Below are 12,245 nucleotides of genomic sequence, written 5' to 3'. Positions count from 1 at the left end.
CAACTCGATTAATCGGTTTGCTCTGCAGGGAACACGCTGTCCTTGCACGCACATCGCCGGCCTGTGCGGGGTGACCGGCAGCCCGTGAGTGGTAAGGTCATAAAGTGACGTGGGCCTGAGCAGTGCCCGATACACCACCCCCCGGGGCCCCTCTGACTCACTCGGGGTGACTCACCCGGGGCCCCCCTCCTCCCAGCAGCCCCCACTCACTCTGTCCCCCAGCCCCAGCCCCAGCCTGGAGGGGCCCTCAGCCCCAGTGGGGGTGCAGCAGTGAGGGCCCTGTCCTCCTCTTCCGGTCTACATGGTGGTGGCACGGGGCTGTCAACCTGGGGGCCCGGGGTGGCCCCAGGCCCTTGCTGCCCCAGAGACTCTGAAGCTGGGGCCTGAATGCCGCCGTGTGGGCCACCCTTCCTCCCACGCCGTCCCCACCCCCGGAGCGCCCAATTCCAACCCACCCCTGCGATCTCCCTGACCCCTGACCTGCCCCAGGGCACAGGAGAGATAGGGCCCGCCATCAGTGCCCCGGCACCCGGACAGCCTGCCGCGCCCTCGCCCCCACCGCGAGCGCAGGAGCAGGGTGCGTAAGGACTCCACGGGTGACAGGCACCCCCGGCACAGAGGCTCCGCACCTCCTGGGGGCCCGGCTCCTCCGGGGGGCCCTGTCAGAAATTCTCCTGTTTGGGGCCCCGTGGAACCTGCACCCACAGGCCCCAGCACGAGCCGGCGCCCTCCTACCCCGGGCGGCTCTCCCGGCACATGCCCACCCCGAGGCCCAGCATCCCCACCTCGCTCTGAGCCCCCGGGGAACCGGCTCCCTGCCCCCAGCCCGGGAACTCACCCTGGGCCTCGTAGCCGGCCAGGTCTGGCTTCTCGGCGGCCGCCGGGCTGGTCAGCCGGCCCAGCACCAGCTGCAGCTGCGCCACGTTCATGCGGGCCGTGAGCTCCCCGTTCCGGTCCCCGATCTGCGGCCGGGCAGGGGTGGGTCAGCGGGCGGGCGGGCGGGCTGGGAGGCCCTCTGAGGGGCTGGCTCCCGGGGAACTGGGCCTCACCGCGCCCAGAGGTGAGGCTGGGGGTCTGTCTCTGGGTGGGAGTAGCCTCACACACCCGGACCACCCCTGCGCCCCCCCGGAAGGCTCGGGGCCTCAAGCAGCCAGGCCCCGGGCAGAGCGGGGCCCTCCCTCCTGGGCACCTTCCCACTCTGGTCAAGCGGCCACCTCTCTGGGGTCCACCCCTCAGGTGCCTGCCAGGCTCCCAGCTCCTCCCCACCCCAGCACCCCCCTCTGCCAACAGCTCCTGGCTCGGAGCAGAGGCCCAGGGCCCCAGCCCTCGGAGCAGGGGTGGTGTGCACCGCCCGGGAGCAGGCCCGAGGACCAGCAGGCCGGCGGGACTTGGACACGGAGCCCCAGGGGGCCTGCCGCACCCCTGCCCGTGCTCAGACAGACAAGGGGCTGCCCCGCCGACCCCCAGAGCGGGGCTTGTCCAGGCCTGGCCCTCCCCGACCTGGGCTTTCCTGCCCCTCCCACCTCCACCTGGGCACCTGTGGCCCCCACCCACCCATGGACGCAGGGCTGTGGTGGGATCCGGGGGGCACTGGGGGTGTGCTGGGGGGAGGTGACGTGGCCCTGCTGCGGGTGCTGCTTCTTGGGGGTAGGGAGGGTGGGTCAAGGATCAGGAAGGGGGGAGGTCAGGAAAGGTCAGGCCAGGAGCCGGGGACCCAGACTTCACCGCGCAGCCCCACAGTTCCCGACCAGGGGCTGCCCTGGCCGCAGCCGGAGGGCTCTGGGAGGACAGGCCCTCGGAAACCCTGCCCACCTTCCCCAGGAAGGCGTCTGGAGGACGCACGTCAGGGTTGCTGTGGGGAGGGGGCGCTTCCAGGGGAAGAGGCTTTGGGGAGCACCTCTGGCTGCCTCTGGCAGGTCATTGCCACCCTGGGTGGTGAGCTCAGGTATCCCTGCAGCTCAGCCCGGCCAGTTCCGCTGGGGACAGAAGGACCTGGCTGCGGGCGGCCCGCAGGGCACCCACAGCGCAGGGGCAGGACACAGGCCCCTGCTCCCCCCCCCCCCCAATGACTTGCAGCAGCAGGAGACCGGAGAGAACACAGGGACGGTCCAGGAGCAGCCCGGAGCACTCCAGGCACCCGGCCAGTCTGGAGCGGGTTGGGCAGTGCCAGGGGCCGCCAACGCTGGCCGGGGCCGAGGGGAGCAGGCGCGACTCACCTCTTGGGAGATCTCCAGGTGCTTTCTGGCGAAGGTCAGGGCCTGCGCCGGGCTCCCCATGGACACGTAGGCATTCCCCAGGCTCCAGCAGGCCCGGGCCTCGCCCACTCTGCAGGGGAGGGAAACCGAGTTCACGTCTGCTCGCCCAGATCCCCCGGCCTGCCCGCCAGCCCGGCCAAGCCAAGCCCCCAGCCTCCAGGTGGTCAGGCCCAGCAGTGACAGGAGCAGAAAAGACAGAGGAAGTGGGCGGGGGGGGGGGAGGCTCCACAGGGGGGCTGGGGAGGGCCGGTCTGCCACGGAGTGGCGTTGGTGCCCTGGGCACTTGGGCTGCCAGGGTTCCCGGTGGCCTCTCTCGCCCCCTAGTGGCCAGCCAGGCTCTCACCCTTATGGCTTCCTCCTCACCTTGGGGACAGGGATGGCCCTAGTCCCCCGGGGTCATGAATTTTTCAGGTTGAGGCAGAGATTGCCTAACACAAGCGTAGCTGTTCTAGGGCACGCGGTTCGGGGGCAGCGCCTGCACTCACAATCTGACCATCGCCACCCCCTAGTCCCCAAACGTCCCACCACCCGCGGGGAACAATGCCTCCTGGCCGGTGACTTCAAGACAGCCCTGCTCTTTGCCCCCCACCCCCGTGAGAGCCCATGGCCTGCGGCTCTGAGCCCCCTGCTCTGGCCACGGCCCCCCCAGACCGGTGTGCAGGGCTGCGTGCTGAGAACTCCTTGGTTGTCTGTCTGTCCACAGAGACTGATGCTTCTTCACTTTACACAGGGGTGGGGTGGGGGCTTACAGGGCTGATGAACCGGGTGACTGGGATGCGGCCCCCAGACCAGCCTGTGCCAGGGGTCACTGCTAGCAGCCATCCCAGCGCCCACCAGTCCCACCCCCAGTCCCACGCAGTGGGCCGTGTGGCCCCCACACTCAGGGCCACTTGGAGGTCGGCGGCAGAGCAGGGCCTCGAACCCTGGCCTCAGCCTCTGTCACCAGCTTGTGATTCGGCCCGCAAGGACTGCCAGGGGCCCTCCGGGTTGGTGGGGGTGGCAGGGGGCAGGGTCAGCATCCGCCCGCCCCGCGCCCCAGTGCGCGCACCTGTCGGCCAGCTCCTGGGCGATGAGCAGGTGCCGCAGGTGGTATTCCGCGGCGCGCTCGTGGTCCTGCAGCAGCGTGTAGGTGTTGCCCAGGCTGTAGCAGGCCTGCGCCTCCACCGCCGCGTCCCTCAGCTGCCGGGACAGCTGCAGCGTCTTCCTGCGGGGAGGGCGGCTCCGGTCCAGGGGTGCACAGCGCGCAGTGGGGGTAGCAGCCCCCGCCCGGAAGCCTCCAGCCCCAGGACCACCCCCCCCCGGGGTGTCTGTGGGGCCTGGCTGCGTCTCTTCCCTCCAATGGCCGAAGTGCCCGAGAGCTGGGGGCGGACACGGAGGCCCCACCAGGCTCTGCCCACACTGGCCAGTCACCTCACCCTCCTGAGCCTCCGCCTGTCCACGGGGCAGCCCGGGACGGCAACGCCTGGCTCAGGGTCCTGACGGGGGCGTCAGGGCTGGACCCGGTGCCCCTGAGCCGGTCTCTGCCCGGTGCCACCGCTCTGCAGGCCAGGAGGCAGGTGGCCCAGCGAGCGTCCCGGCCCAAGGCCGGGACCCCGGGAGCCAGTGAGGGCCTTAGCACTCCCAAGTCCACATGGGTGCGGCTATGCCTCCCCGGGGGTCCCCCCTGCACCGGGAGGCCCCAAGCCAAGGCTGGCCGTGTGCCCGTCTGGGGTGGCTGGGGACATCCATCCACCTAGCCCCTGGGGATCCTGGGAGGTCAGACTCACGCCCCACCTCGGGCCCCCCCTCCCCGGCGGCTGGCAGGGGTGTGCGGCTCACTTGTAGTACTCGGCAGCCACGTCGAAGCGCCCCAGGAAGACGTGGGCGTTCCCCAGGTTGCTGTAGGCCCTCCGCTCGGCTGCCTTGTCCCCAAATTCCTTCGCGATGGCCAGGCGCTGAGGACACGGATCCACGGCCGAGGTCACACGGCCTGCCCAGGGTGGCCGGCCCCAGGTCCCTGTGCCCAGAGGGAGCAGCCCCGGGAGCCCCAGGACCGAGCCCAGACAAAACCCGGGGCAGCCGTCCAGGCCGCCCTGCGCTGCCCCGCCCCCCGCCGGCCATCGGCCCACTCACCTCCTTGTGGAAGGCCGTGGCCTCCACGAAGCTCCCCAGCAGGTAGTGGGTGTTGCCCAGGTTGCCGTAGGCCCTGCCCTGGGCTGCCCGGTCGCCCAGCTCCTTCACCAGGGACAGGTTCCTCCTGGGGGCCGAGTCCCTCAGAGCCGCGCCCTCCCGGTGCGAGGGAAGCAGGGCCCGGGGACCCACCCCCCCAGGCTGGGGACCCACCCCCGCAGGCCGAGGACGCCCATTCGCTCCGGCACCGCTGGGTGCCGTCCAAGCTCCAGGCTCGGGTCGGCGGCCGCCCCTGGCCCGGACTCAAGTTTTCGGGCACAGCCTCTGTTCCAGCGGGAAGAGTTCCCCGACCCCCAGGGGCTCGGCCCAATGTCCCAGCCCTTTTTCCAGCCTCATGTGTGTTTTAAAAGCCACAGTGGGCTTTGGCCAGCAGCTTCCCTGTGCCTCTGCTCCGCCAGGATGAGCTGACGCCGTCCCAGCAGGCCCTGGGGCGGGGGCGGGGCAGGGGGGCCAGGCTGGCAGGCACAGTCGGGGGCCTCGGGGTGTGGGGGGTGTGGCGGGCCAGGTGTGAGCGCTGTGCCGCGGTCAGCACGGGCCCAGCGCGTGTCTGTGGAACCCGTGGACCGCCCCCGCCCCCCACTCACTCGTAGAACTCGGAGGCCCTGCGCAGCGTCTCTCGAACGTCCGGCGGCAGGTGCCCGGGGTCCTGCACGGCGCTCCAGGACAGCTGCTTGCCCTTGGCGTGGTACACGTTCCCGATGTTGTAGAGGGCCCGGGCCTCCCCGACCTGCGGGCGGCACCGAGGTTGGGGCGCCTCCGAGGCCGTAACCCTGAAGAGCCCACCGGCCGGGGACCGCTGGGTGGGGACACCGCCCCCAGGCACGCACGCACGCAGACGGGGGGCGCCCACCCTCCGGGCTGTCCCTGGGGCTCCGGAGGGAAGAACCTGGGGGGGCACCACCAGGGCCGCACGCTCAGGCGGGGGCGGCAGCCCACCTTGTCCCCCTGCTCCTGGGCGATGTCCAGGTGCCGCTGGCAGCAGACGATAGCCTCGTCGAAGCGGCCCAGGACCTTGAGCGTGTTGCCCAGGTTCCCGCTGGCCTTGGCCTCCCCCATGCGGTCACCAATGGTCCTGCAGGGCAGGAAGGGGGAGAGGGGCCGGGCTGAGAGCGGAGCTCGGCGGGGAGTCTCGGGGAGGTGGGCGGGGCCCTGGAAGGACCCCAGTGCACAGCTCAGGGTCCCCCTTCACTGAGCCAGGCAGGGGAGGCCCCTGTACAGCCTGCAGACACTGGGGCTCACGGAGCCCCCGGATCCAGGCGGGGAGAGCGGGGTGAGGGGAGCTGGCAGTGAGAACTGCCATTTCGACAGCTCCTGCAGTGCACCTCGGACCCGTGCCCGCCAGCACCGCACCGGGCTCACGGGCCGGTGAGGGGTGGGCCACCAAGGCTGCCGAGACCTGGCTGCTGCCGCCCGACAAAAGAGCAGGAGGCGGGCAGGACACAGAGAGGGCAGGGTGTCCCGGCAAGGAACAGCACACGGGCAGAGGCTCGGAGGCCGGAGGAGAACAGGACAGGGACAGCCAGGAACTCGGGTGGAGCGGGGGGCTACCACCCTGCGCACTGCCCCACAGACACAGGGGCACGGACCCTGGGCCACGCCCGTGCTCGCACACACGCACACGCGCACACACACACACACACACAGACACGCTCACCCCTGTCTCGGCTTAAACACAGCTGCGGGGCGGCACGTCCCAGCCCCTCCCCCAGGCCCCCATGGACCCTGAGAGCTCCGCCACCAGGCTCACGTCGTGACTACTGCTCCCCTCGACGGGGTGCCACCCAGCCCCTTCCCACCCCCCCACCCTCATGCCTGCCCTCCACCCCCCGCCCGCGGCTCACCGGGCCAGCAGCAGGTCGTGGCGGTGGTACTCCAGGGCCCGGGCGTACTCCTTCAGGTAGAAGTAGGCGTTGCCCAGCTGGCTGTAGATGGCACTCAGCGTCTTCAGGTCCTCGGTGCCCACCTGCACCGCGGCCTCGAAGAAGGCCACGCCCGCCTTGAAGTCGCCGGCCTTGCAGAGACGCTCGCCCTCCAGGGCCAGCTCCAGGCACGAGGCCTCCATCCTGGGCGGAGAGGGAGGGGGCAGTGTCACCTGGGCACCCGGACGCCCCCGCGCCATCCCCGTGGACCACGGTCCCCGGCCAGCTGTGGCCTGTGCTACGCCTGCACCCACCACTACAGCCATCATCGGGTGAACGCCCGGAGGCCGGTGCTGGGGGCGGCACACCCGTGTGGGTTGCCTGTGCCCAAACCGCCTGGCTGCTGGGGCCCAGGACCCCTGGGGGGGCGACGTTGAGGAACGCCGTGGCAGAGCGCTGGACACTGTTGGCCGCCCGACCCCCAAGTGCCAGCCGCCCCGGGGAGGGGCTGCCCGAGGCTGGCAGACCACCCTGCCGAGAGGCAGGGCCGTCCGGGGCGGCCCTGGTCCCCCGGAGAACGGCCGAGGCTCAGGGAGGGTCCGTGAGCTGACCGAGGCCACAGGCACAGGGTCTGATCCCAGCCCCGCCCCCTGCCTGCGGCCCTGGTGGGGGGAGCACACCCTCCAAGTTCTCAGTGGGCACGGGGGGCTCAGCGGAAGGTCAGCCGGCCCCCAACCCCTTCCTGCCCCACAACCCAGTCTGAGAAGCGCGTTGGCTGCTGGCCAGGACGGGCCTGGGAAACAGCTGTTCCCACCGAGCGCCAGCCGGCCCCCCCACGGTGCTGCTGTGGGAGGGACCGAGCCCCAGATGAACCCAAATCCTGGAAACCCGCCCCCGGTTCCTGCCCCGGGAACCCGGCCCCGCCCCGAGGGCCCAGGGCCCTGCGTGATCACCTAACGCCCCGGCTGGGGGCCGTGCTGGCTCCTTGCCCCCCGCCCCAGCTTGGGGCAGAGCAGAAGCCCCCGGCCCTGGGGCCCAGAGCCGCACCCTGCAGTGGGGCCCGGCCCCTGAGGACAGCTGTCCCCAGGGCGCAGCTGTCGGGCGAGTGTCTGCCCCAGGACCGACCCTCTGGGACCAACCCCGCGGCCCAGGTTCTGGGGGTTCTGGGCCTCCCTTTTCGGGGGGCCCAGGGGGAGGGGCCCTGACACTTTTCCCCAGGGTTTCAGCCTCCTCCGAGCTGCCCCAGAGGGTCCTGTGGGTCCCGGGCTCAGGGCTTGGCCCGCTGCCCTGCCTGCCCTGGGGCGGGAGGGCCGTCAGCACCGGACACAGATGCGCTGGGGACACAGGGACCCCAAGCTGGAGGCCGCCCCGAGGGCGGGGAGGGAGGGCAGGGGGGCCCCTGGGCCTCAGCAGCGGTGCCACCCGCAGCGGGAGGAGCTGGGGACCCCGGAAAAGCGGGAGCCGTGCCCTGAGCCAGTCACAGGCCGGCCCCCGATGTCCTCGTCTCAGCCCCGCTGCGTCGGGGTCCCAGGGTTTGTGGAAACCCTTGGAGTGACAGAAAACGCCCCCCAACGCCCCGCCGCGCCCGAGGCACCGGCCCCGCTGTCAGACACGCGGAGAGCTCGGGAGTCACCAGGGGAACCCCACGAGTTCCCTGCGGAGACAGAGCCATGGAGGACAGGGCTGTGCGCCCCTGTCGCCAAAGCCCCTCTGGCGGGGCCGCACGCCACGGGCTCCGCGGCTGTGTGGTCAGCAACAAGGGCACCCCGAGCGCTGCCGGCGATGGTAGCAGAGCGCCCCCAGCGGCTGCACCCGGCGCCCTGCGCCCCCCCAGGCTCACAGCTTTCTTCTGGGGGAGCCCCCTGCCGTCGCAAGGCCCCTTGTCCAGCCACAACTCCCCTGAACCAGGGCACCCGTCCCGGGGAGCCGGGCTCCCCCTCCCCGTGGCGAACAGGGGGCCTGGTCCCTGGGACCCCAGACTCAGGCAGGGCCTGTGTGGCCCGGGGTCAGGGGTCAGCCCTGAGGGCCACGCACGGGACTTCTTCCTTAGGGCCTGCCTGTCCCTGCGCGGCGGCCGGGTGAACGGCCCCCTGCCCCGCCGACTGTGGAAGGGACGCGGGCTCTGAACCGTGGGCACTCCCCGGGAGGAGGGGGCCCAGCCCCACCCCCACCCGTCTCAGGGCAAAGGTTTCAGCCTGGGAGCCTGGGCCCTGAGATCAAGGGGGTGGGCGGCACCCTGACGGGGAGTTATCATGAATGCAGACTTGGGGAGGGGGGGTCTGATACGGGTTGCTGGCCAGCACACTTACTCCAAAACCTCTGGCGGCCCCTTGAGCTCTGGGCGGGCACCTGCCCCCCGCCCCCCCTCCCAGGCGCCCCGCACCTCCTCCTCCGCAGGTTGCGCATTTTCTGCACGTACAGCCACAGCTCCAGGCCCACGGGCAGCAGCAGGGGGCGGGGCCGGGGGGCGCCGTACACCAGTTTGCAGACCGCTTTCTCCGCTAAGCTCAGCGCCGCCGGCTGGCCCTCTGGGGCGGCGGCCCACATGGCCAGGCTCCAGGCCTCCCCCGCCCTGCCGGCCAGCCCTCGCCCCACCTTGGCTGCCGGTCCCAGGGTTGCACCGGACCCCGGGCTCCCCTGCCTCTCGCCGCCCCAGGGTGGTGGGCTGCAGGCTCTGGAGGCCCCGGCTGCGGCGGACCCCAGGTCCCCGGGCAGATCCGCTGGGGCTCCCGGGGCCTGAGGGGGATCAGGGGGATCAAGGGCAGCTCAGAGCCGGGGATCAGCGCCGTCACAGGGCGGGCCCGGCCGGGAGGGGCCCAGAGGACGTCCCTGCAGGGGCTGGCACGCAGTAGGGCGCAGAGGCGGCGACAAACTCCCCGACAAACCGTTATGCTGCTCTGACCTGAGGCCAGCTCTGGGCCACGGCCGTCACTCAGCACGAAGGAGCCCAGGCCCATGGAGGGTAATGAGGGGAGAAGGGAGGGGGTGGGGGGTGCCCAGCAGGGCAGAGCCCTGCAGGCTGGGGACGCCCACCCCTCCTTCCTCCAGGGCCCAGCTGAGGCAAGGCTGGGATTTCCTCCCGGCTGGGTCTGTGCCCAGCCCTGCCCCGTCCCCCCAAAGGCCCTGCCCCAGCCGGACGGTGTCCCCCCTTAGCCCCCCGGGCCTGAAGCCTGGCCCGGCACTTGGAGTGCGCGGGCTCTGTGGAGGCAGGGCCAACGGGTGTGGAGTGCGGGTCCCGGCCATCGTGTGTGTGTGTGTGCGCGCCCCCAACAATCTAGGGGCCGTGGGGTTCCCCGCCTGGATCCCCAAGGGGAGCTCCAAGCGGGACCTGGGGGGCTGCCCAGGGCCGGGGTGGCGGGCGGGGGGCTCACAGGGCACAGACGCTGCCCTGCACCCTGGGTCCTTCCCTGGAACGTCCCAGCCACCTGGACTCCCGGCTCCCCCAGCCACCTGTGGCCAAGGAGGTAGTGGCCGACGTGGAGCTCCCTGGGCGGCGGGAGGGGCCCCTGGAGTGGGGGTGGGTGCCCACGTCCAGCCACTGAGGCTCAGAGCCCGCTGGGCCCCTGGTCCGTCCAGGCCCGTCGGGGTGGAATGGTGGTGAGAAGCGGGTCTCTCCGGACCTCCCTGCCCAGGCCACCCCGGCAGCCCCCAGGGTGACCCCATGCCCTCCCAGAGGTCCTCTGTGCCCCCCTCGTGGGTGGCCCCTTCTGAGTGGCCACTGGTCTTCTCAGAGGTGGGCACTGGGGCAGGGGGTCTCCAAGGCCGTGCAGCTAAGAACCACAGAACCGGGAAGGAGCAGCAGCTCCGGGAGGGGGGACCCAGAGAGCTGGGGGTGCTCCACCCCCGAGACCCACCTGGGGTCTGAACAGAGAGGCCGGAGCCCAGGGGTGAGCGGGGTGGGGAGGGTGGAGGACCCGAGGGCCCTGTGAGGTCTGAGGGCGGGATGGGAGGGCAGAGCCAGGGAAGGGGCTGGGCAGTGGACGCCGAGGCTGGGGACCAGGTCCGGGCCACCCGCCCGCACCGGGCTCTGCTCCGGAGGGAGTCCGGCTGGGCACACTGCCCCCCGCCCCGAGGCCTCCCTGTCCAATGCCACTGTCCACCCCCAGGACAGCACCGCTGACAGGGCAGGGCCCGGACCACCTCCTCTGCGCCCAGCTCCCGGTTGAGCCCTCGAACTGCGCGCCCGCACCAACCCCAGGCCCCCGCTCCGCCGCCCAGGGCCACTCCCACGGCCTGCGCTGCAGGCCGCCCTCTCCTGCGCTCTGAGGGTGCTGCCCGGCCCGGCAGGCCCGCTGCCCCGCACCTCGGTCCTTGCACCACCTCCGCAGGCCTGGGGGTGCCTGCCCCATCACCTGGCGAGCCGGCCTCCCCGCCACTGCCGCTCGCCCACCGAGGCCTGTCCACCGCAAGGGCGGCCGAGAGCCCCACTCCCAGAGCATGAGACCCGGGCCAGGCTGGCCAGCGTCCTCTGGCCCCGAGGGCTGTGGTCTTAGCTCGGCCTGCCAGACTCACCGCCCACGCCCCAGCAGGGAGCGACCTTCCCACCTGGGATTTGCCATCTGGCTAGAAAGACGCTTAAATGCTTGCCTCCAGTCCTCAGCCCCCGGGGGGACCCTGGCCCAAAGCCTCCGGCCCCTCCGGCCAGCCTGCCCGCCCCAGCTGGCGCACCTGCGCAGGCTCCAACACCGTGTCTGCCCAGGGCACCCCTCGCTGGCCAGGGCCAGACCGCAGCGGCCTGGGGGCTATCTGCCGAGCTCCCGCCGCCCAATACAGGGGTCACGGGCTGCCGGTGGCCAGTCTTGCCACCCTACCGCCACGTCGCGGTGGGCTTCCCCCAGCCTTCGCCTGAAACGCAGGCCCCTCCTCTCCTGCCGCGGGGCCCCACCTGACAAGGATGCCCCCACCACACCTCCCTGCCTCCCACCCCTTCCTGCCAGCCTCCCAAAGCCAGCGCTGACCAGGAGCTGCCCTGCCCACCCCTGGCCACCGCTGCCCAGCTGGGTCTAACCACCCCCCGCCACGGGCCTCCTCCTGGGCCCTGCAGAAAGCTCGGGGCTTCACAGCCCAGATCTCCCGCCCGGCCCACACAGTGCGGCTCAGCGCGGGTCTCAGCTCGCAGGGAGGCCGGGCTGAGCTCCAGGCCTCTCCCGGTGTCCCCTCGGAGCCGTCCCCTAGGCCGAGGTCCTGCCTGGTGTGTGTCCCCACTGGGCTCCGGCACCGGCCCACACCCAGGGCTCCCACGTCAGGCCGCGGAGCGACTGCCAGGCTGATGAGGACCCCATGCTCAGCCGTGCGAGGCCCCCCAGCCTGCCCACCCTCCCTCTTTGCGTCTCTCTGACACGCTCACGCCGGTGGCAGCCAGATTAACTCCTGCCGTTCTCCGGGACAAAGCACCCCCTCTCCATCAGACAGACGACCCTGGAGCACAAGCTGCCCGCACTGCTCTCCATCCCTTGGGGGGTCCTGTGGAGGGGGGGCGCCGTGGTGGTGGGGGGCTTTAGGGCAGGCCTCCAGCGTCAGCTGCCTGCAAACCCACCCGCAGGCCCTCGCCCTCCCGCGCCCTCCGCCAGCGTGGGGCCCAGGGGCCAGGCCGGGGGCTCGGCGCTCAGTCCTGGAGACCACACAATGGGGGCTGTGTCTCGGCCGGCGGCAGGGACCGGGCCACGGAGGGGAGGGGCGGCGAGCCTTCCAGAGGCCACCACACCCCCGCGCCCCACGTGCGGCCACACGGCAGAGGCCCGCTGCTGAGGGCGGCCTGGCTGGGCCCCCGAAGGCTCCGCAGCCTGGGGGCCAGGGGAGCCCGGGCTGCCCCCCGGGGAGCTGCCACCCACGACCGCCTCGCCCCGCACTCATGCCTGTCCCACTCAGCAGGACACCTGCGCAGGTGGGCAGGGTCCGGCCCCCCAGGGAGGGCCCTGCACCCACCTGGGCCGGGCCCAGGGCATCACCCTGTGGAACAGCC

The 12,245-nt window shown here is 72.1% G+C and overlaps 1 protein-coding gene across 7 annotated transcripts in view; it reads right to left on the bottom strand.

Annotated features, from left to right (window-relative positions):
* GPSM1 (G protein signaling modulator 1) overlaps positions 1-12,245 on the bottom strand; it is a 28,079-nt gene that overhangs the window by 11,229 nt on the left and 4,605 nt on the right. For 6 of the 7 annotated variants that reach the window (XM_045846394.1, XM_045846392.1, XM_045846391.1 and 3 more), the window contains exons 2-9: positions 6,266-6,487; positions 5,361-5,496; positions 5,009-5,151; positions 4,368-4,491; positions 4,074-4,189; positions 3,304-3,459; positions 2,217-2,325; positions 839-962 (exon numbers count right to left, since the gene is read on the bottom strand). In XM_045846394.1, the coding sequence (XP_045702350.1) occupies positions 839-962; positions 2,217-2,325; positions 3,304-3,459; positions 4,074-4,189; positions 4,368-4,491; positions 5,009-5,151; positions 5,361-5,496; positions 6,266-6,486 (1,129 nt within the window). In that variant the 5' untranslated portion in view covers position 6,487. Of the gene's footprint in view, positions 1-838; positions 963-2,216; positions 2,326-3,303; positions 3,460-4,073; positions 4,190-4,367; positions 4,492-5,008; positions 5,152-5,360; positions 5,497-6,265; positions 6,488-8,666; positions 8,858-12,245 lie in introns of those variants that run through there. The other variant, XM_045846388.1, reaches the window with a different exon arrangement.

This window comes from Phyllostomus hastatus, unplaced genomic scaffold (genome assembly GCF_019186645.2).
Source record: "Phyllostomus hastatus isolate PE091 unplaced genomic scaffold, TTU_PhHast_1.1 phas_contig_495, whole genome shotgun sequence".
NCBI classification, from domain to species: Eukaryota; Metazoa; Chordata; class Mammalia; order Chiroptera; family Phyllostomidae; genus Phyllostomus; species Phyllostomus hastatus.
The sequence above is the reverse complement of the archived record's forward strand: the minus strand, read 5'-3'. Positions and strand labels throughout refer to the sequence as shown.